The sequence below is a fragment of the Galeopterus variegatus genome, unplaced genomic scaffold (genome assembly GCF_000696425.1).
Source record: "Galeopterus variegatus unplaced genomic scaffold, G_variegatus-3.0.2 Scaffold508, whole genome shotgun sequence".
NCBI classification, from domain to species: Eukaryota; Metazoa; Chordata; class Mammalia; order Dermoptera; family Cynocephalidae; genus Galeopterus; species Galeopterus variegatus.
Window position 1 is genome coordinate 562,482 of NW_007726619.1, and position 21,708 is coordinate 584,189.

The window sequence follows — 21,708 nt, forward strand, 5'->3', positions numbered from 1 at the left end:
TCTGTAAGCTTACCTGTACTCGGCGACGCCCCCTGCGTGTTTCTTCATGGCCGTGTCAGAGCTCATCCCGTAGAAGAGCTTGAGCTTCTGTCCGTTCCTCTCGATCACTTCTCCAGCGCACTCAGTATGGCCCGAAAACATCCCTCCCAGCATGACAAAATCTGCTCCAGCTCCTAAACACCAATGGTAAAGCAGCAGAGAAAAGAGCTCAGGGAAGATAAGCTCTGGAAAGATTCAAGCGCTTCCCCCAAAAGGCTCAACCTCTTCTTTTGGAAAAAGGGAGCAGGCCCCTGTGCCAGGAGACAGACCTGAGCACGGGACGCTGTGGGGAACAGGTGCAGCCTCCCGAAGGTTCGTGGCGAGTATACTGGATGCTGTTTAGTGGTTATTAATGACTAACTATGGCCACCTTCCAAACAGAGCTCTAACTCTTGCAGAATCAGAGAAACACTTTGAATGGGCAGCCTCTTAGCACATCATCCGGTCTCGTACTCAACACACCTCTATCGTGTCCTGCTAGGTGTCTGATCTCCAACTTCAGCTCGAGCACTCGGACGCTTTCTGCACTTGTAGATCATGAAAGGGCCTCAGAACAGACCAAACCTCCCACACCAGAGACTGGGCATGGAAGAGAGAAACCCCTATATTATATGTCACGTCAAACCCTACCTGCTTCTCCATTGTGTTGAATATTAGACTGCCAGGGTAAACATGCCATACTAAGCACCGAATGACACGAAATGTGCAGGATAGGGATGAGGAGATGGGGGTACTGGAGTTGCCTTTGCAGGCTGTACTGGAACAGGACCAGGGCTGGCTCTGTGTTTATCCCAGAGCACGGCACACGGTAGATGCTGAGTAACTAGATGTTGAGAATGTAAAAAAGACATATGGAAGAAATAAAATAGTCACCGTGCCCCATTGTGTTCATGGCTAACTGTGGAGAGGGACCCTTCACTGAATATTACAACACTGCTACAGCTTCTACTGAGTGAGTCCTATTGAGGACTTGCATTCAGAACAGAACAAGATGATATCAGGGTGCAGGTGAATTAAGGAATCAGGACGATGAAGGAAGGGAGCCTGGCAAAACCCTCACTAGGATGAGAAAATGTGGGAAGCCCCAAGAAGTGTCCTTAACGTCATCCATCCTGTCATTTAAACATGTACAAGGTCTCTGAGTTCCATCGGTGTCACAGCCCTTCTGTTCAGCATTTCAGAAAGACATGCTCTGTAGGGCTGGCCCTCGGCCTGGCACTCAGGTGAGCAAGGCACAACACGACCCTTTCTACATGGCAGCAAGCACCGCAGACCCTCTCTTCCAGGTGTCCTAATGCAAACACCAGCTCCCTGGTCCTCCCGCCATGACTTTAAGGGAACAGAGGATCCCTGGTGTCTGACCAGGCTTCTTGATGACCACAACCCCAGAAGCAGAGACATGCACGGAGGCTGCTGAGAAACAGATGTCAACAGTGGGAACACAGCACAGATCCACTTAAAGAATGCTTTGAACTGGCTCCCAACTATTCTCCTTTCTGAACACTCCCATGTCCTTCCTGATTAGAGTATTCCCGACACGGTCTCTCTCTCTCTCCCTCTACTGAGCGATGCACAGGCATCGCTGCACTGACCGCAAGGAGAGCGGAGGAGGGAAGGACACCCAGGGGAGACTGAGTTGAGCGTGAGTCCACAGGCTGGGACTGTTATCTACAAGGCCCCTTCTTAACAGTCACCTTAAAGTGTGTTCAGCTCCCACTCTGTGCAGACAGCACACGTGAGGTTTTACAATGGAGCCCAAGATGGCACACCCAGCAGGATTAAATACAGCTCAAAAATGAGTAGTAAAAATGTCCTTGGCTGATGATCCTCATAAGAAGGGATAAGTGAGAGCAGTAGGTCACAGAGGTCCTGAGCTCTCCCTGCCCTGCCCTTGACTGTAGGACCGTGAGCTTGTCATTCACCTCCTGGGGCCTCACTCCTCATCTATAAAATGGGCAAGCTGGAATAAATAGAGGATTTATACATTCCCTTCCACAGATAAGATCTATGATTAGAATGGATTTAAATTCCACTTTTATAACATTCTTTGGGTAGCGATGAAACTCTGGTGCTAAGAACACTGCCCTGTGTTTTCCTTTGTCACTATCATTGTTTCTGTTTTTTTTAAAAAAACACAACTCCTAATACAGAAAAGTTCCAAAGAAACCACACACAGACTATGTCTCGTTTTTGTTTTTGCTGGCAAAACTGCTAAGAACACTGCCCTGTGTTTTCCTTTGTCACTATCATTGTTTCTGTTTTTTTTTAAAAAAACACAACTCCTAAGACAGAAAAGTTCCAAAGAAACCACACACAGACTATGTCTCGTTTTTGTTTTTGCTGGCAAAAGGGTGGGAACATAGGAGCTGTTTCTGCTTCCTGCAGGCACCCATAGCTCCCACTAAGTTTGGAGCCCCCAGCTCTGCAGCCAGCTCTGACTTCTGAATGTAGTTTGCAAATGTTAAGTGGCTGGCACAGAGCTCAGCAGCCCTGTTTCATTGCCCGTTAAGGTTGAGACGCTGGACTTCCTAGCGCTTTTCCATGAGAAACGCAGAACACCGGCTGGGGCCCTGCAGTGTCGGCCTCGCCAGACCACAGAGGGCTCTGCTGCCCCCTAGTGGGAGACAGGCTCCTCAGCCTCCGGTGACAAACTGCTGCTGGGACTCCTGTTCCTTCCACGGGACTGCTCTGGTTGAGTCCAAAAGACCCTCCCTGTATTGCATCAGACCTGGCACTGTCCTCTTCAGCAGGTCCCCTGATGCTTCACTTCCCAGGATGAAAAGGCTGTGACTTCACTCACTCTTGGCTTGCAGGATATCACCCCTGGATCCATCTCCTGGGCACTTGGCCTGCTCTGCCAGAGACCAGAGGCAATCCGATGCCAGGTAGGCTAATTGGGGCTGAAACCCGGGAAGAGCAACCTCTAGACTGGCCCAGAACTTCCCCGGCAGGTCCCCCTCTTCATTCAGGTCCCCTCCCTCCCTCTCTTCTGCCCTCCCTCTGGGCCAGGGACCTGCCTTACCAAAGGCTTTGGCGACATCTCCTGGACACGTGCAGCCTCCGTCCTTCAAACAGGAAAGAGCAAGAAGAGGACATCAGCGGGAGCTCGGCCAGTTGTCCCCTCCCCCAGGATGATTTGGTGGCTGGGAGTTCAGATCCACCCAGCCCCCAGCCACGCACACTGGCCCCGCGCCCCCAAAGGCTGCTGTTTCTGACCTAGTTTCCTCCCCTTGCTATTGCATCTTCCATTCCCAGGCCCATCTGGTTTTCTCTGTGGGTCACAGGCTGGCACCACCCACTGCCCAGCCCCCACCCGGGGTTGAGCACCACCACTGCCCGTCCCAGGTCCCAGGAGCAGGAGACAGCAGAAGCCACCGAGCTGCAGAGGGACCTGACCCTCGTCTCTGCCGTCCCTGATGCAACACGCCGTTTACGCTCTTATCATCCAGGAGTCACCTTTCCCTCCCTGCCGGGTGGGAGGTGAGATTTATTTAGTACCACAGCTGATTTATTTTAAGAGCCAAGAAAAGACATTGAGTTAGTTCCTTTATCTTCCCAGCCACCTGTGTGTCTCCTATTCTTCATGTACTGTACCCAGGTATCTTAAAATCAAACATCCATTCTTGACACCCACCCTGCCCACACAGGGCACACATGGGGGCGTGCTCAGTGCATAGCAGGGGGGCGGTCATCCCAGGCTGTGCAACTAGGTGCAGCTGCAGGGCTGCTGTTTAAACACCAGCCACTCAGTACAGTGTTTCTAGGATGCAGAGCTCATTGCGTTTTCTTACAAACACAAGAAGTACAAAATGCCCAGGCTGCTGCTACCTGCTAGTCCCAGTGTGGCCTGGGTGAAGTTCAAGGAGGAAAGGAATGTCAATGGTATCCTGGAGTAGCAGCCAGACACGCAAGGTCGGTCAAGGAAGCAAAGGTGTGAGGGGAGACAGGAACGGCATCAGGGCTAGGGTGATGGTGGCAGAGCGCGAGGCTGGAGAAGCCCAAGGCCTTAGAGGGAAGCACCTGTCCCCCGAAGGTAAGACCCACCCGTGGAGGGCCAGGCACACTTTGGAAAGAACAGAGAACACACGGGCTGCCTGGGCTACCTTGTGTTACTCTGCAGGAAGGTGCACGCACCTCTGGGGTTGGAGGCCGTCTGCATAGCACTGAGATGAACCACCGTGCAAAGAGCTCTGTGACTCCATCCTCTATCTACTTATTGGGCCTGTCAGGACTTCCTAGCAGTTCTGATTAAAATGTAAGTGTGAAGGCTTGATCCTTCTCTTGGTGTTTTTTCATGGCTGTCCAATACAGGGGTCTGAACCCTTGACCTTGGTGTTATCGGCACCATGCTCTAACCAACTGAGCTAACCAGCCAATCTTTTTCTTTACGAACATTTCCTGACCATGATTATTTCCTCAACCAAGTGTGTTACTCACACATGACTTTCCTGACCCCACCAGAAGCAAAAGGCACTGAAGAATGATTATTTCAGAGGTGGTCTCTGCATAGAAAATATCTGGCCAAAACCCTCCATATGAAGACACTAGCTGGGCTTGTGGCTCTATATTCCTTGCTAGTGCTTCAAAGCTCCAGCATATTTATTTACTTCCTCTTTCAAGGGTACGACCTCAGTATGCCCTTCTCTTGCCCCATCCGTTAAGTTTTCAAAGTGCTTTATCTGTCTATCAAAAATTTATCAAACTTACAACCTCAAATAGATTAAATAAATTCATGCTCCCATTAAAATAGGTCCCTAACATATATGACTCGAAAACAAAAAACAAAAAGCACCCTTTTGCTCACCCATGACTGTTCTAGGATGTCTTATGTGGGGTCCTGAAAATCTCACATGATTGTGGTTGGTGATAAGGCCTGACTCACAAGCTCTGGGCTACTGGAGACCCAAGAAAATTAGCCCTGCTCTCTTCAGGATGGGCCAAGATGTCCACAGTCAACACGACTTTATGATGCACCACAGAGAGGACATTGTATTTACAGCATCATTGGCCCACACTTCGCTTGTGTATGCATTTATGAAATGGACAGTGTGAAACAAGCCGGACTGCACATTTAACCAAATGCAATCCAACTTCATATGATGCTGTAAGACAAAGCAGTCTGCTCCCTGCCACCATCACATGTAATTTCCAAAAGTTGTTCAAAGCATCTTTTCATGTTCTCCGAAGGCAGAGCAGTAGGGACACACTCCTGCAATCTGAGACGCACATTTACCTTCATACATGGTCATAGCTGCTGAAAGGTTATTAAAAAAAAAAAGGCTAGTATTCTGTGCAAATATTCAAAGCGGTAATTTACAAGGTTGCTTGTTTTGTTTTTCCAAGAGATTGACATTATATTTAGGTTCAAAAGGCATCTTATGATGTTAGTGGTGATTTGATTTGTGAATCTTTTCATGTTCTCCGAAGGCAGAGCAGTAGGGACACACTCCTGCAATCTGAGACGCACATTTACCTTCATACATAGTCATAGCTGCTGAAAGGTTATTAAAAAAAAAAAAAGGCTAGTATTCTGTGCAAATATTCAAAGCGGTAATTTACAAGGTTGCTTGTTTTGTTTTTCCAAGCGATTGACATTATATTTAGGTTCAAAAGGCATCTTATGATGTTAGTGGTGATTTGATTTGTGAATTTCTTCTACTTAAAAATATGTGCTCATGCCAAAAATAGAAAACTGTGAAAGCAAACATGGAGTAAGAAAAGAGTTCAAATCAAGCACCTACTGTGAGCCAGGAACTGTTACAAACGTAATAGTCATTTTCCATTCAAACACAAGAACCTAAAGTTGATATTTTGTAGATGGGGAAAAAATGAGATTCAGAAAGGTTAAGTAACTTTCCTAAGGTCACACAGCTATAAAAATGGAAGAACAAGATTAGAACCAATTGTCATCTTAAGGTGATAGCATTTCTTATAATATTTTTCTTTTTTACGTTTATTTGCATTTCTAACTTTTCCTAGGTTGAACATGTTTTGTTGGGAAATTTTTCAAACCTCAAAAAAGAAAAGATTAAATTATTTGAATGAATTTGTTTAGGTCTTTCTAAATAAACACATGACAAGAAAAAATTAACGGGTCACCCTTACTCTCTGCCTATGCAGGGAGTGTCCTGAGAACTTCCACTCTCTGCTTTTCTGAAGCCCATGAAACCACAATAAATAGAAACAAGACTCAAGCCCAGCCTCTTGGGTATAAGCACTTGCTGGACAGACACCATGCTGTGGCTTCCTTCTGAACTTCAATAGCACAGATGTTGTAATTCAGCAATTCAAGTGTAAGAGCAGACAACTGGAAGGAAATTAAACAAAGTGGTGTGATCCAAAACATCTGATGGGGCTCCAGCAGGTTCAGGACTATCGGCAAGTGGGAGAAACCTGCCTGTGGAACTCCATTAGACAAAGGGATGGTGGGGCGATGGCTGCTTTGAACCCCAAGATGCTCAACTGGTCAGAAGGAAAGAGCTGAAGTCGAGGGTCCAAATTCTGTATGTCGGTGAACTTCATTTGGTCTTCTGACTACAAATTGAACTCCTAGCCCCATCTAGGATATCTCTCACCATTAATGGAAATGTAAGAATTTTGGAGCCCACAGGTAGGATCAGAAGTGCTACGTTCCTGTAGCACCAGTATCGCAGGTCTCAGCTGTCACTGTCCCTAATGACAAATTGAGAGAAGTTGCTCCCTGGACACTAGCAGACGAAACCTGGATCTGGAACACTAATGCAGCCAGTGTATGCTGAGTCTCTACTATATAAATCAGTGGTTCTCAAACTTGAGGACACATCAGAATTACCTAGTGGGCTTGTTCAAACAGATTCTGGGCCTCACCTTCAGAGTGTCTGATTCAGTGGGTCAGGTCTGGGGTGGGGCCCACGAATTTCTAACAAGTTCTCAGTTCATACTGATGCTGCTGGTCTAGGTACCACACTTAGAGAACTGATGGAAAAAGCCATAAATTAGGTGATGCTGTGTCAAGAGATCCTAAGTTGTCAAGAGAGCCTCCACCACTCTCTACCCCCAATCTTTGGCCAAACAGCCCTGTACACTAAGCAAGCTTGAAGTTTCTAGAGATATAAGTATGGTATTTCATAATAAGTTCATGGCAAAACGTAATTAATTTGACCTTCACTATTTGGAAATGGTGGTCATTCAAGTAATATGTATGATTTAGGGTCCAAATTTTGATTAAGACTCTCAACAGTGAACATTATCAAGTAATGGTGACTTATGAACAATTACATATGGGGCTTTTGGGGGCCAACCTTTGGAAGAGCCTAATTCACTGGGATGGGGTCCAGGAATGTGTATTATAAAAGCTTCCTGGTGACTCTCATGCAGCCAGCCTTTGGGAACCACTGGCATTCTGGAGAAGGTACTGCTGGTGACTGCTGGGGAATGGTACTGCTCAGTGAATCAAATAACCTCACCTAGCAAATGAGATTGTCAGTTCTGTGCCAGTCTTTTCCATACTACTTGTTCAATACATGGGTGTTAGTAATTTGTTTACTGGGGCAATAGCTAACAGAAAGGGTATTGAGTGGAGGGTCTTAGAACTCTTTCAAAAACCTTTGAACATTTATTTTAGCTTCTAGCACACAGTAGATAATAAATACATGCTGAATAAGTGGATGGGTGGATGAAAAACTTGGATGAAGGACTAGAAGCAGCACAGACATTCTGCACTGGACTGCAAGTCAAGGAACAGGACCCAAGCTTTGGTTTTACTGAAAGTCCTGTGATGTGAAACAAAGACTAGGGTTCTCAAACGCTGTCATAAGGCTGCAGTGAGATCCTGTGCACCTAAGGGGTTTTGGAGAGTATAATAATGCTTACTGAAAGTCCTGTGATGTGAAACAAAGACTAGGGTTCTCAAATGCTGTCATAAGGCTGCAGTGAGATCCTGTGCACCTAAGGGGTTTTGGAGAGTATAATAATGCCCTAAAAGCAGGTCCAGAAATGAGACCTCAAAACACTGAAATGCTGAGCTAAAATCAACAAGGTGTCATACCCCAGGGATATATAATTTCCTGCATTTGGGTTTTTTAAAAAATCACCTATCAAGGCTTCCAGTCAAGATGGTGGAGCAGACAGTCCCCAGCATCACTCCCACAAATCAACCAATTTACAACTATAAAAAACCAACAATAGCCAAGCTGGGGACGCTAGAGCCCAGGGGAAGAGGAGGAGAGATCTACGGAGTTCATGAAGATGGGAGAAGCCATGATGAGAGAAAGAAAAAAACCACTCCAACTATTTTGAATCCCAGCCATTTCCAGGCTGGAGCTGGTGAGCACACGGAGCAAGAGCTGGCAAAAGCTGCAGCTGTGCCCTTTGGATGAAGTTGCTTGGAGGCGGCAGGGGAGAAGAGGACCTCCCAGGCCAGCAAGACCACTAATAGGGTTCCCATGGACCCACATAGGACCGAGGAGCCACAACAACAACAAAAACGGAGCCACTCAGAGGCTGGCGAGTCAGTGCAAGGGAATGGAGCATGGCCCGTCCCATGGGAAGTGTTTGGAGCATGGGCAGTGTGTTATATACATATATACATATATGTGTGTGTGTATATACACACGTACAGTTGGTCCTTGAACAACACGGGTTTGAACAGCACAGATCCACTTATATGTGGATTTTTTTCAATAAATATACAGTACAGTACTGTAAATGTATTTTCCCTTATGATTTTCTTACTAACATTTTCTTTTCTTTAGCTTACTTTATCATAAAAATACAGTATATAATACGTATAACATACAAGATATGTGTTATTGACTGTTTATATTATCAGGAAGGCTTCCAGTCAACGTTAGGCTGTTAGTAGTTAAGTTTGCAGGGAGCCAAAAGTTATTTTTGCAGATTTTCCACTGCACAGGGGGGTCAGCGCCCCGACCCTGCATTGTCCAAGGGTCAACTGTGTATGTGCGCACATGTGTGTGTATATGTATTGTGTATGCGTGTATGTGTATGTATGTATATATGTATCATCCACATAAGCAGAAACCACCGTTCTGTCATAGTCCATCAGACATAACGTTCTTCTGTCCTGTTCTGAGCATCTCATCTCATGATAACTACCTGCAACTGTTTGAACGGTGGTCACGTTGGTAAAGTTGCAGCAGATGCACAGATAGGGTGAGGACAGATTTTAATGTGGCATGAATTCACTCATCCTTAGGAGTATCTGGCAGCTGAGGACGGGGCACCATTCTTCCAGGAGCCTGCTGAGAGTGCTGTTAGAAAACTGTCTGCCTCTTCCCACCCCCCTCCTTCCCGTACATTTCTCAACCCACAAAAATTTAACTTCTGCTCCAGTGATGGTTTGAATGTCCCCTCTAAAACACATGTTGAGATTTAACTGCCATTGTGACAGTATTAAAAGGTGGGTTGGGAGGCAACTAGGCCATAAGGGCTCTGTCTTCACAAATGGATTAATGGTTTAGCTGTGGCAGGAGTGGGTTCCAGGTAAAAGGATGACTTCGGCCCTTTCTCTCTCACCCTCCCCTTCCCTTCCCTTCCCCTCTGCCTCTGTCATGGGATGACACAGCACGAAGGCCCTCCCCAGAAGCTGGCACCATGCTCTTGGACTTCCCAGCCTCCAGAACCATGATCAAATAAATTTCTGTTTATTGTAAATTACCCAATCTGTGGAATTCTGTTATAGCAACATAAAACAAACTGAGACAGCCCCCAACGAGCCACAGAATCTGCTCTCCCTGGTTCCCCGTGACCCGCAGGCAGCATCTGACACCACTGCCACCTCCCTGCTGCCTGACACTCTTCCCTGGCCTTCTGTAGTTCTGGGCTCGCTGGCCTGCTCCTCACTTTCCTTGGCAGGCTTCTCTGAGGTCGGCCCCAGATCACCTTCACCTCTCACCATTCACCCTTCTCCACTCTCATGATCTACGGGCTATTAGCTCCCAGGTCTCCCACCCAGGAACCCATGCTTAATGGATTTCCTCTTCGATGCCCCTCAAGCACCTCAAAATCAACACATCCCAAAGTGAACTCCCTACCGATCCCTGACACCCCTTCTTCTGGGGTCATTCATTTGCTCAGTGCAGCAGCAGGTGGGACAGCAGCATTCCAGGCTCTTCCTTCTCCCGTACCAGCCCCGCAAATGCCCCGTCAGTTGCCGAGGCTTAATTCTGCTTCCTAGATGTCAGTCAGTTCTGCAGATGGCTTTCAAGTCTCACTTCCACCACCTACTGGAGGGCACCTTCACCTCCCCCTGAATTACTACACCTTCCCAGCTGGCCTCCCTTCTCACCTTGCCCCTTTCCAGTCCTCCCCAGGGCAACCAGTTTCATGCTTCTGAAAGACAAATCAATCCACTGGGCACTCCCCTACTTAGACTTCTTCAATAGCTCCCTAGTGCTCTTAGGAGAAAGTCTGATCCTTACTGTGGCCCCCACGGTTCTTGTCTATCCTTCCTCTGGAGCTTATATCCTGATGCTCCCTCACTCCTGCCCAATCCCAGCTCACTCACTCCAGACACAGTGACTTTGACATTTTTCTTTTTTTGGTGGCTGGCCAGTATGGGGATCCGAACCCTTGACCTTGGTGTTATAACACTGCACTCTAACCAACTGAGCTAACCAGCCTTACTTTGACGTTTTTGAATGTGTCATTTTCTCTGGCTTTTCCAATGCTTTTCAATTCCTTTTGTCCCCTTCATCTGGAAAATTCCTTTTTAGCTGTCAGGTCTATCACTTACTCCAGGAACCTTTCTGGACCCACGAATCTGGGATACGTGTCTTGTTATGGGTTGAATTGTGTCCCTCCAAAATTCACATGTTGTCATCCTAACCTGCAGTACCACAGAATATGACCTTATTTGGAAATAGAGTCACTGCAGAGATAATCAGTTAAGATGAGGTCATGCTGGAGTAAGGTGGCCTGTAACCGGACAGGACTGGTGTCCTTATAAGAAGGGGAAATTTGGACAGACACACAGGGAGAAAGCCATGTGAAGGCTAACCTAGGAGAGGAGCCTGGAACAGATCCTTCACTGGTGCCTTCAGAGGGAGGGTGGCCCTGCCAGCACCCTGATCTCAGGCTTGTAGCATCCAGAACTGTGGGACACTGAGTTTTTGCTGTTTCAGCTGCCCTGTCTGTGGTACTTGGTTACGCAGCCCTAGCAGACTACTGCATGGCCCTCCTTGTGTTCTCAGAGCTGCCCATGCATCTCCCGTTACACCACCTACCACCTTATACTGCCAGTGCCGACATGCCTGCCGCCTGCACTGCAGAGCACGTGGGGAGCAAGGCCTGTCTCTGCTGAATGTCGCTGCTGCAATCTCAGTGCCCAGCTCCCTCCCAAACCCACAGGATGCCCCACGGAGAAAGGGCAGCCAGGAAACAGGCCTCGCTGGGAGACTTACAGAGATGATGTGCCCCTTCAGGCCGTGGGCAGAGTCGGCGCACTCGATCACGGCACTCAGCTGGGGGTAGCCCACCCCTGTCTTGGTGCGGGTGGTGCACACGGAACCTGGCACAGAGGAGGAAGTGGAGCCCAATGAGAGACAGGCACAGGCAGAACATGGCATGAAAGGAGTCCCCTCACCTTCACAGCCCTTCATGACAGGGTGGACCTTGCAAGACAGAGGAGCCATGCCTGGGGAGGGGCAGGACTGCCGCCAACACAATGAGCTCACTGTGAGCCTTGCCACCTGGCCAACAAGCTCGCTGTGAGCCATGGCACCCTACAGTCCTCGTCGCTGTCACAGCACATGTCCTGCCTTGCCCTCCACCGCCCACCCCATCGCTATCACTGTCCCCCATGGCATCAGCCCCACATAACAGCTAAGCACAGACCCATCCACGCTGAAAGTGCCCTTTGCACTGTGCCACGCCTGTCCCCGCAGTGCACTCAGCTCTCAGGGCCCTCTCAGAATCCCACGGCCTCGCAGCTTCTTCCTCTTCAACTTTCATCAAATCACCAGCCTTTCTAAGCCTCACTGCCTCGCCTGTGCAACGAACACCCATCCCTCCCAGGGGGTGACCCAGACCAAAAGGCGGGAGGGAGGAAAATGGCTTGGCCCAGGGCCCGGCCTCCAGGAAGCCCTAGAGAAAAGGGAGCCGCACGAACCATAATCCTCCACCCTCGCTCCTGCTCGCCTTGGTCCTCGGTGTGACCCCACTGCTGTCCTTCCCGATCTCGCAGTCCCTCTCCCACCCCATCTGCTCTGGCCGGTGTCTTGTCCGGCCTAGACCCCAGGTCTGCTTCCATTGCAGGCCCCACATCAGTTCCCAGATGCCTTCCTGCCTGGGCCTCCTGCCTTCCCTACTGTCAGTCCCGGCCCTGGCTGGATTATCCCAGTTAGGTGCAAGCCAAGTCATGCTGGGAGCTCCGACATCTTTATCACATGTCCCCTGCTCAAGTCTCTCCCCGCTGCTACCAGCAAGTGAGCACCCCCCCCCACGCTTTACCCAAATTGGCACCTGCCACCCTCTCATCTCCCCTGCTGCTCACCATGGACTTTTCAGTCCTTCCAACAGGGCAAGTTTCATTCCACCTTAGGGACCCTGTACATGATGTCCTCCCTCCTCTCTGTACCAATCCCCTCGTCTAGCCAGCCTTTCTCATCTCTCAGGCTTCATCTTAAATGTCACTGGTCCAGTGAAGTTGTTCGTTACAGCCCTCATTTCAAAAAGAGGCACTAAAATAATTATGTGTGTAGGAACGCTGAGGACCTGTGTTCTCTGCTGGATGGTAAGCTCCACTGACAGTCACTGCTGTCCATCCGGTGCTGAGAACAGAGCCTCGTGCAGAATGAGGGCGCTATAAATAGTCGCTGAAAGAATGCATGAACTCAAGCATGAGTGAGTCACCCACGTCCCTGTCTCCATGCTCTGCCGCTCAGGCAGCCCCTCCTGGGTGTCTCGTGGCATCCATTAGGGGGCGCTCTGGGGCCATGTAAATGCAGGGTGTGACCTCCTTGCCCATCAGACTTGGGGAGAGGTGCCCCAAGCTCAGACTCTTCCCCTGCTCCTCACCACCACCAGTAGCTTCAGAGCCTCCACAAGTTTCCTCCAGAGGCCTCCAGGGACAAGATCAGACAGAACAGCGTGTCTCTACCCCCCAGGCCTGGCTTTAGCAGAACCACCAGGAGGGGACCAGGGCAACGCCTTCTCCTGAAGCCAGCTGTGGGGCAGAACCCTCCCTACGTCCACTCACGGCATCCCTCCACGTGTAGCTCTAGTCCTGAAGCCGACAAACTTCACTCCCACCAAGGCACCCTCTGCTGCTGCAACCGGACGTGCACTGTGCAAGGCAGAATATGAAACTTATAACCTCGGGTCCATCATTGGTTTTTCCCCACTCCCACTCAATTGCTAGATCCAGGGGCAGGGAGACAGGCCTCAGCTGTAGTGGGCTTGGGGCTTAGGCCAATTGCCTTTCATGGAAACAACCAAGGAAGACGTTTCAAATAAAGGCACAGAGTGGTCCTGATTAACACCCGGGTGAAAGCGGAAACCAAGAACGTATTTTCTCCATTAGCGGAATGGAGGTACCCATTTTTAATGCTTTTTTCCAGCATTAATGATGACCCATTTAGCACAGGAGTTGCTCAGTAAGGAACCTTTTATAACGCTCATTTAGATATGTACTACCTCGTGTTTTTACTATAAAGAATTTGCAAAAGTTAAATGTCATCTCCAATTTAAAGAAGCAGCTCCCATGTATCAGGCTCCAAGAAGGCCCCTGATTCTCTTGAGTCATGTCTGTTCTAGACAGACACTGGGGTGTGAGGCAGGGAGGGCGGGGGATGATGACAGTGGAAAGATGATAAATAAGTCTTCTGGGGAAGTATATATACACAGAGGATGTGCATAGAGGTAACATGTGCAGCTGAATGCTCAAGATTACACTGAAAAAGGCACTTTGAGAGCCAAGAATCCTGCTCACACACCCCCACAGCCCATACAGCACCTGCGCAGCACAGCGGAAGCTGTAGACACTCAGTACATATTCCTACTTAAATGGGCGACTGGTGAGTGCCCCCACCTCTGGGGGAAAAAGTCTTAGCGGTCTATTATTAGTCTCTTCTATTATATTATTAGCCTGTCTATTACAGCCTATTATCCCAAGAGGGGAGGCTCCTTGGAAGCAAGAAGTAGCCTCATCCTCTTCTTGACTTGTCAATAACGGAAGACACTCCATAAAGACCAGAGTTATCTTTCTTCTTGCTCAGAATATGTTATTAACTGGCTTACGTGAGTAGCACTACAAAAAATCCAATCTTAAAAATATCCCTGTATGTTAAAAGCTTGGGTATTTTTATAACCCTTCAGGTTCTTTTTCCTAATGTTTTCTTCCTATGTATCCTATTCCCAAGGGAAAACTGTGCCAAGTCACAACACAATGGTGTCTTCGCCTCTCCACACTCTTTCCTGCAGACTCCTCTCATGCTGGTTTGTGGTTTGCTTCCTTTTTTGGTAGTGTCTTTTGGGTGGGAGATATTTTTTTAAATCTATGCTGTTTTTTAGTCCCAGCTGAAAATGTGTATTTTCTTGCCTTCCCTCCACTTTTAGTGTCTGGTTAATAAGGGATGTGCAAGGACGAACTTTAAAACATGGTAGCTCATCCTCAAGTATGCAAAAGGGGAAGGGGGACACCAACTGGCCCCAAGAGAAAATGGTACCCCCATGCATAAGGATGGAAAGGTTCTACCTCGTTCCTCCACTCAAGATGCCAGTGGGTGGTCCTAGAAGAGAATGCCTGAAAGAAGGATATGGGCAAAATCTACAACCAGGTGTATCAGGTGAGGAGCCAAAGGTGCTAACTGCCTGGGCCACAGGTCAACCTCGAATGTGCTGCAAGCCTATTTGCAATGTTTGGGGTCCCTCAAACATTCATATAAACTTGAGTCATTCACATCCATTAACCGTCGCCATGGATTCTTCACCCCTCACATTCGTCTTGAAGGTAGACAAGATCTTTAGTGAAATCTGCATTCTTTTTGACCACATTAATGTTATGAAGCCAAGACCTCATATCCTAACCACATTCAAGCTCATTTAAAAGGTCTCTGGGGACATCAGAAAGCAGCTCAATGACATTTCTCACCATTAAAAGTGCTTTAAACTTGTGTATGAGTCATCCATGCATTCCCTTCCAGCCATTTCCAGTGCGCCCAAGCTCAGGTCCCATTCCTCCCACAAATAGCCTCTGCTGTGCTCCCAACACGTCTTACCTGGTCCAACTCCCACTTTGATGATGTCTGCTCCAGAAAGAATAAGCTCTTCTACCATCTCTCCCGTCACCACGTTCCCTGCCTGAGACAGAAAGAATATAGCTCATGATCATGAAGTGAGCGGTAAGAAGGTGGTAAGAGGTGAACGAGGAATTCCACACCTGAACACAGGATGTGCATGTCCTGGAGCCACCAGGCACTGGGGGACAAGAAAAAAAGATGCAGAGAACAGTGGACCTTGGTTTCCTACTCTATCAAATGGGACAGAATTTGACACCTGGAGATCACTTTTGGGAAAGACCCTTGGGTAAGCTGATGGTGTGAGAAGGTATATTGCTATATAATTTTAGAATTAGAAGAGATCGGGCCAGCCTGGTGGCGCACTGGATAGTGCACCGCTTGGGAAGTGCGGCGGCGCTCCCGCCCGAGGGTTCGGATCCCACGTACAGACCGGTTCCCGCTCACTGGCTGAGCGAGGCGCGGGAGCAACGCCGAGGGTTGCGATCCCGTTGCCGGTCCCCGGTCCGGTATGGGGGCAACACTGAGGGTTGCGATCCGTTGCCGGACACGGAAAAAGACAAAAGACAAAAAAAAAAAAAAAAAAAAAGAAGAATTAGAAGAGATCTTAGTATGTCTAGGGCTTTTTGAACAGCTCAGCAACAGAAAAAAACCCTACAGAGAACCCAAATATATTAAATAAGCAATGAAACACTTAGCTGATTAACATCTTTATGGTTGGGCATAAAATGCTTCACAGTTAGCAAAACCCCTGAAGAACCTCTATGAAACCATAGGGAGCCAGGATTAGAAAACTACTGATTTTCTCACAGTTGAGAAAATACCTGGGTGTCCTGCCCTAGGGCTGGCATACCCTCTGGATATGAAAAAGCAGCTGAGCCCTTATGGACCACATAGCACTGGCACATGCTCTGCTGACAGAACACGAAGGTTTGGCCCTAAGCATAGACATGTAAGCCAGGAAGTAGTGGAATCTATCAACCAGAAGGATGCATCTGGTTTGGAAATAGGACAAGATCTTCCACTGCAGGAGTCTAGGAGTGCAAAAATAGCCTTTTATTACAACATACTGCCCTGTGGATTCTTCAGCTGGTACACAGGATACTTGGCAAGATGCCCTGACTGAGTATTCACAACTGTGCAAAGTCACATTTTGCAAAATGCATCCCTACTCATTCTACTCATACTTTTTGCACTGAAGCCCCAGTATCTTTTTCCTGAATTGATTCCTTGAGGGAATTTTTCTTTTTTAACCTAGACAAAGTGACACTTTTTGGGGGGAGGAGTTGGGTGGGATGGGGGCTTACAGCTGGCTGGTACAAAGATCCAAACCCTTGACCTTGGTGTTATAACACCATCCTCTAACCAGCTGAGCTAAATGGCCAGCCCCAGACAAAGTGACTTTTAACTTCATATAAAAGGATGTTGGAAAAAGGGGATGAGGAAAGCTCACCGCTACTTTAATCCAAACAGCAGCTCACATGGAAAATGACAGATGGACCAGAAAGAGGACTACATGTGAATTAAAGAATAAAACTTGTATCCCCCCAAATTCAGAAAAGAACGTTGAATATTTGCAATAAGAGTAAAAGTGAAAAAGCATAAAGATGGAGCTATCTACATAAAACAGAAAATTTACATACATACAAACACGCATTCAATCAACAAATAACCAGGTAGAGAAAAATATCTGCAATTATGTCAAAGGGTTACTAACCTTAATATAATGAGAGCTTTTACAAATATATAAGAAAAATGCTAACACTTCACAGAATAAGTGCCAAGGGACATGAACAAAATAATTAAATAAATAAAAGTGGCTAATAAAAAACAGGAAAAGTGTTCAACCTCACCAATAATAAAATATAAATTAAGATACCAATGAGGTACTACTTACTTTTCACTTAACAAATTATCAATAGCTGTAAACACTAAATGCTAAAGAGAAAACATCAGACTCTCTCTTTCTCTCCCTTTCCCTGCTGGTGGGATGCCTATTTTAGTCCAAGTTTTCCTGGAAAGCAGTTTGTCCACACAGAAGAAATGCAAAAATATGCACATCCTTTGATCCAATAATTCCACTTCTAAGATTCTCTCCCAAGAAAATAATCATAAATGAAGGCAAAGACTTAACTACAAAGATGAATTATTTATAACTGTGTAAAACTGCAAATATATTGCTCAAAACAGGACTGGTTCACCAATTTATGGACCATCCATGTGATGTTTATAAGAGTGATTTAACGGCATAGGAAAATGCTTCCATGATTTCAGTATAATTTCAGGAGAAAGAATAAGATCTCAATTTTGCTTTTTAAAAAAGTATACGTATATATGAAAAACTGCAAAATGCTAATGAATTATATCAAGGTGAAGGGATTTTCTGACTTTTATTAATTTTCTTCTTTAAACTTTTCTGGATTTTACAATAGGAAGTACATTACTTTTATAATTAAATGTGAGTTTTGTTTTGCTTTTTGGAGTGAAAGGAACAGCATGAACTCTGTACCTGAGAAAGAACTTAATAGGTACCCGAGAAACAAGATTAGAGCTCCCTGGTTGACTTGCTTTAAAAAAATAAAAAGAATAACAAAATTTAGAGTTGCTTCTCTAAGCCCTCTACACAATTTCATTTTCAACATGGATTTATTTTCCCCAATATGGTGCTATCTACAAACCACTTTATTTTAAAGGGCCTACTTTAAGACAAAATAAATTAATTCAAGTCAGCTCACAATGGTTGTACCAAGTACAACCAGATAAGGTCAAAGTAAGTTTAAAAGCATCGAGAAGGTTGTCACTTTTAGTAACCCAGAAGCTTCCACAGGTGTCTCCCCGTCCCTGCAGCTACCTATATGGCTCCTGAGTCTATGGTCAGGACGTGGACGCTGCTCGGTGTGGAAAAACCCCGAGTGCTTATGACATGCCTCAGCCACAAAGCATAAGAATGTAGATGACCGGGAAAGGACAGGGGAGTTTCCACTGGCAGGAACAAAGAGCTACCTATGCAAGTTTGAAACCAAGAAGGACAAAAATAAGAGAAAAGAGGAAAAGAGCAAATCAGAAATGAGAACAAGGCCTTGGTGAAGTCGCGGTCTACTGCGAGGTGGCCTCTGGGCACTGGTGTGACAGGTGGGGCGGGGGGCGGTCAGGGCTCATTATGTGAGGAGTCGGCTTTATCTTGGCAGGAAGCACCTCATGTGTGCAGCAGATACAGGATTGTTGGAACGTGGCCACAGGCAGAGCACAGCAGGCTTGGTCACTCGGGCAGTCATGACAAAACGGAAGTGCCCTCATCTGGGCACCAAAGCAGGCAGGTGAGGGTCTCCACTAGACGTCCCCTCTTCCCTGGGGAGGCCGAGCATCATTCAGGTTCCCCATGCTCTGTCCCTGACATGCTCAAGGACAGGTGAGAGGGCCAGGAAAAAAGACAAAACCCGACAAACCTCAGATTTTGAGTACTTTCGTATCACTCTAAAAAGTTGCTATGGTCTGAATGTTTATGTCCCCCCAAAATTCATGTGTTGAAACCCTAACCCTCAAGGTGATGGCATTAGGAGGTGGGGCCTTTGGGAGGTGATCAGGTCATGGGGCCAGAGCCTTCATGAATGGGATTAGTTCCCTTATAAAAGAGGCTCAGGATAGACCCCTTCCTGCCCCTTCTACCATGTGAGGTCACGGTGAAAAGATGGCCTTCTGAGAAGTAAGACGCAGGCCCTCTCCAGACACCAGTCTGCCTGGATCTCTGACTTCCCAGCCTCCAGACTGTGAGAAACAGATTTCTGATTGTTCTAAGCTACCCAGTTTATTGTGGCTTATTATAGCAACTTAAATGGACTAAGACAAAAATCCTCTGGGCAAAAACCAAAACCAAAACCATTTTGCCCCCATTTTTCCAGCTTTCCTTTAGACGCCAACATCTACGGCAAAATAAGTTCAGAAAGACCTGGGGTCGAATGCTGGACTTCCCTCCTCTCACTGGGTGACTTTCAGCAAGTCACTTCGACTCCAAGTCTCAGTTTATCCTGCTATGACATGGAGCTGATCGTACCCACGTGTGGTCATAATAAGGCTTACAAAGAAAGCACTATCAAATTCTAGCACAGTGTCGGGCTCTCGGGGGTGCTCAGAAATATTAGTCCCTCCAATTGAGACTGATTTCTGTATATTGCTCTTCTATCCAATTTTTTTTTAAGTTTTCTGTAATTGTGGTCAAATGTACATAGCATAAAATTTACTGTTTTAACTATTTTTAAGTGTACAGTTCAATGGCATTAAGTATATTCAGGTTGTACAACCACCACCATTAACTATCTCCAGAAATTTTTATCATCCCACACTGAAATTCTGTCCCCACTACATAGTAACTTCTCTACGTACTTCTTACTGGCTCTCTGGGGCCCTCTGCCAAGAAAAATCCTTTCCACAGAATGACAAAGGCAGGGGTTGGCAAACAGGCAGCAGGCTGGATTTGGCCCACAGGCCACAGTCTGCCACCCTCTAATAAAAGGTGATAAAATAATCCCCATGCCTTCTCCCAAGCCATGGAAAATGTCCCCCTACCTGCCCATGGAACTACGGACACTGTCACAGCAATAACCACCTTTCGCAGCACACTGAATTGACTTTATTATGTGATTCTCAGAGGTAAACATTGCCTGAACCTTTGAGGCCCTTCATAGCTCTCAGCCACAGTTCCAGAAAGGGGGTGAAAACAGAAAAAACAGGGAACACAGCCTGAGAGGTGCTATCAGCCATAACACATCCCTTGCACTTCGGGGAGGTGCACGCAACTGGCACGGCTGCCCACGCCCCACACCTACAGGGAATATTGAAGGAGTAAGAACGGGGGTGCGTCTGTGTGGCTCAGAACCTGTCTGAGCACGACTGCTGGAGAAAGAATGCAGACAGGTGAACGAGTCTCCATCACACACGGAAATGTCCAGGCCATGCCCATGGCCCCCGGGGATCGGCCAACAGAGGCTGACATGGCCCTGCTCCGGGGCAGCAGAGCAGAGCTTCTTGTCTAACCTCACAGAGCTACCTCCTCAGCACCAGGTCAGGAAGAGCCACAAGCACTAAAGCACTTCCCAGACTCCGCATAGGGGCCTCTGTGTCCCAACAAGCCTGAGCTGGCAGCACGTGGCTGGCTGATGCTGGAATAATGGAAACAGCACCCTGTGGCAAGCCACCTGGCTCTGAACACAAGGACCTCGGACAGTTCCCTGGCCTCTATATGACTAAGTTTCACATCAATAAAAGTAGGCACCATTATCACTACTCAAAGATTTGTTATTAAAAAAGAAGTGCCTAGTCCATTTTGGTTCCCTTTTCTGTAGTACCTAGAATGTACCCAAGAATACATTCTCTTTCCTCTCTGAAAGCCACCAGGCCAATGGTCACAGGTTATAATCTATCAGCCAGCACCTCTACGGGACCCTTTTCTGCCAAACATCTTTAAAACCCCTGCTTCCCCTCCCTCATGAGGCAAGGCTCACCTCAGGTGAAAAGCAAGTAAAGACCCAGGACAAACTGGACACAGGGGCAACAAGCCCTCATGCCAATGCAGAGGCCGGGAACGGCCAGCGTCTGCCAGGAGCGTTTCTAAGTGTGCCTTCTGATCACTGTATTATAACAGCTGTAATAACACTCAACACTCACATTTTTCCTTTCAGTTCCAAAACACTGGATAAACGTTAATGCATCCTCACAATGCCTCCAAAAGCTATCAGAGCAATTACCTTTTCAAATACAACAAAAACCAAAGGCAGAACACTACTGGAGATTTCCAAACGAATCACAGATTTCAGGGGTCAGTGCAGGCAAAGAATGGCTTGGGAATAAACATCTACCTTGCCAAAGTCTCCTGCTCATTGCTGGGGAAACCAACAAAAAGGATGAAAACACAGCCCTGGGCCAGCCAGCAGGTGGTGGGGAGGCCCTCGCTGTTGGTGGCCACCCAGAGAGCTGGGGGACTCTGCACCCATCCCTCCCACGAGCCTCAGCTCCCCCGCCAACCCCCAGGCTCTGCACTGGCAATGACACCCTTTCCCTTGTCCCACCCAGCCTCCCTCCTTCCTGTATTGCCCTGTCACCCTGGTCTTTGTCTGTGAGGGATGGCACACAGGCTCTCCAGCTGTACAACCGCAGCTTGCCTCAGCTCTCGGCAGGGCCAGCTGTGGGCTCAACCTCACAGGCAGCTATTTGCAGCACGCAGCAGAGAGCTCTGGGTGCCAATGGATTCCTGCTCTCATTCATCATTTTATTGGTCTTTGTCTGTGAGGGATGGCACACAGGCTCTCCAGCTGTACAACCGCAGCTTGCCTCAGCTCTCCGCAGGGCCAGCTGTGGGCTCAACCTCACAGGCAGCTGTTTGCAGCACGCAGCAGAGAGCTCTGGGTGCCAATGGATTCCTGCTCTCATTCATCATTTT

General features: G+C 47.5%; 1 protein-coding gene across 1 annotated transcript in view; it reads right to left on the reverse strand.

The window, feature by feature from the left end:
• Positions 1-21,708, reverse strand: part of GMPR (guanosine monophosphate reductase) — a 44,455-nt gene that overhangs the window by 5,453 nt on the left and 17,294 nt on the right. Inside the window, exons 4-7 of the mRNA XM_008569544.1 lie at positions 15,258-15,339; positions 11,442-11,548; positions 3,062-3,104; positions 14-173 (exon numbers count right to left, since the gene is read on the reverse strand). Of these exons, the coding sequence (XP_008567766.1) occupies positions 14-173; positions 3,062-3,104; positions 11,442-11,548; positions 15,258-15,339 (392 nt within the window). The remainder of the gene's footprint in view (positions 1-13; positions 174-3,061; positions 3,105-11,441; positions 11,549-15,257; positions 15,340-21,708) is intronic.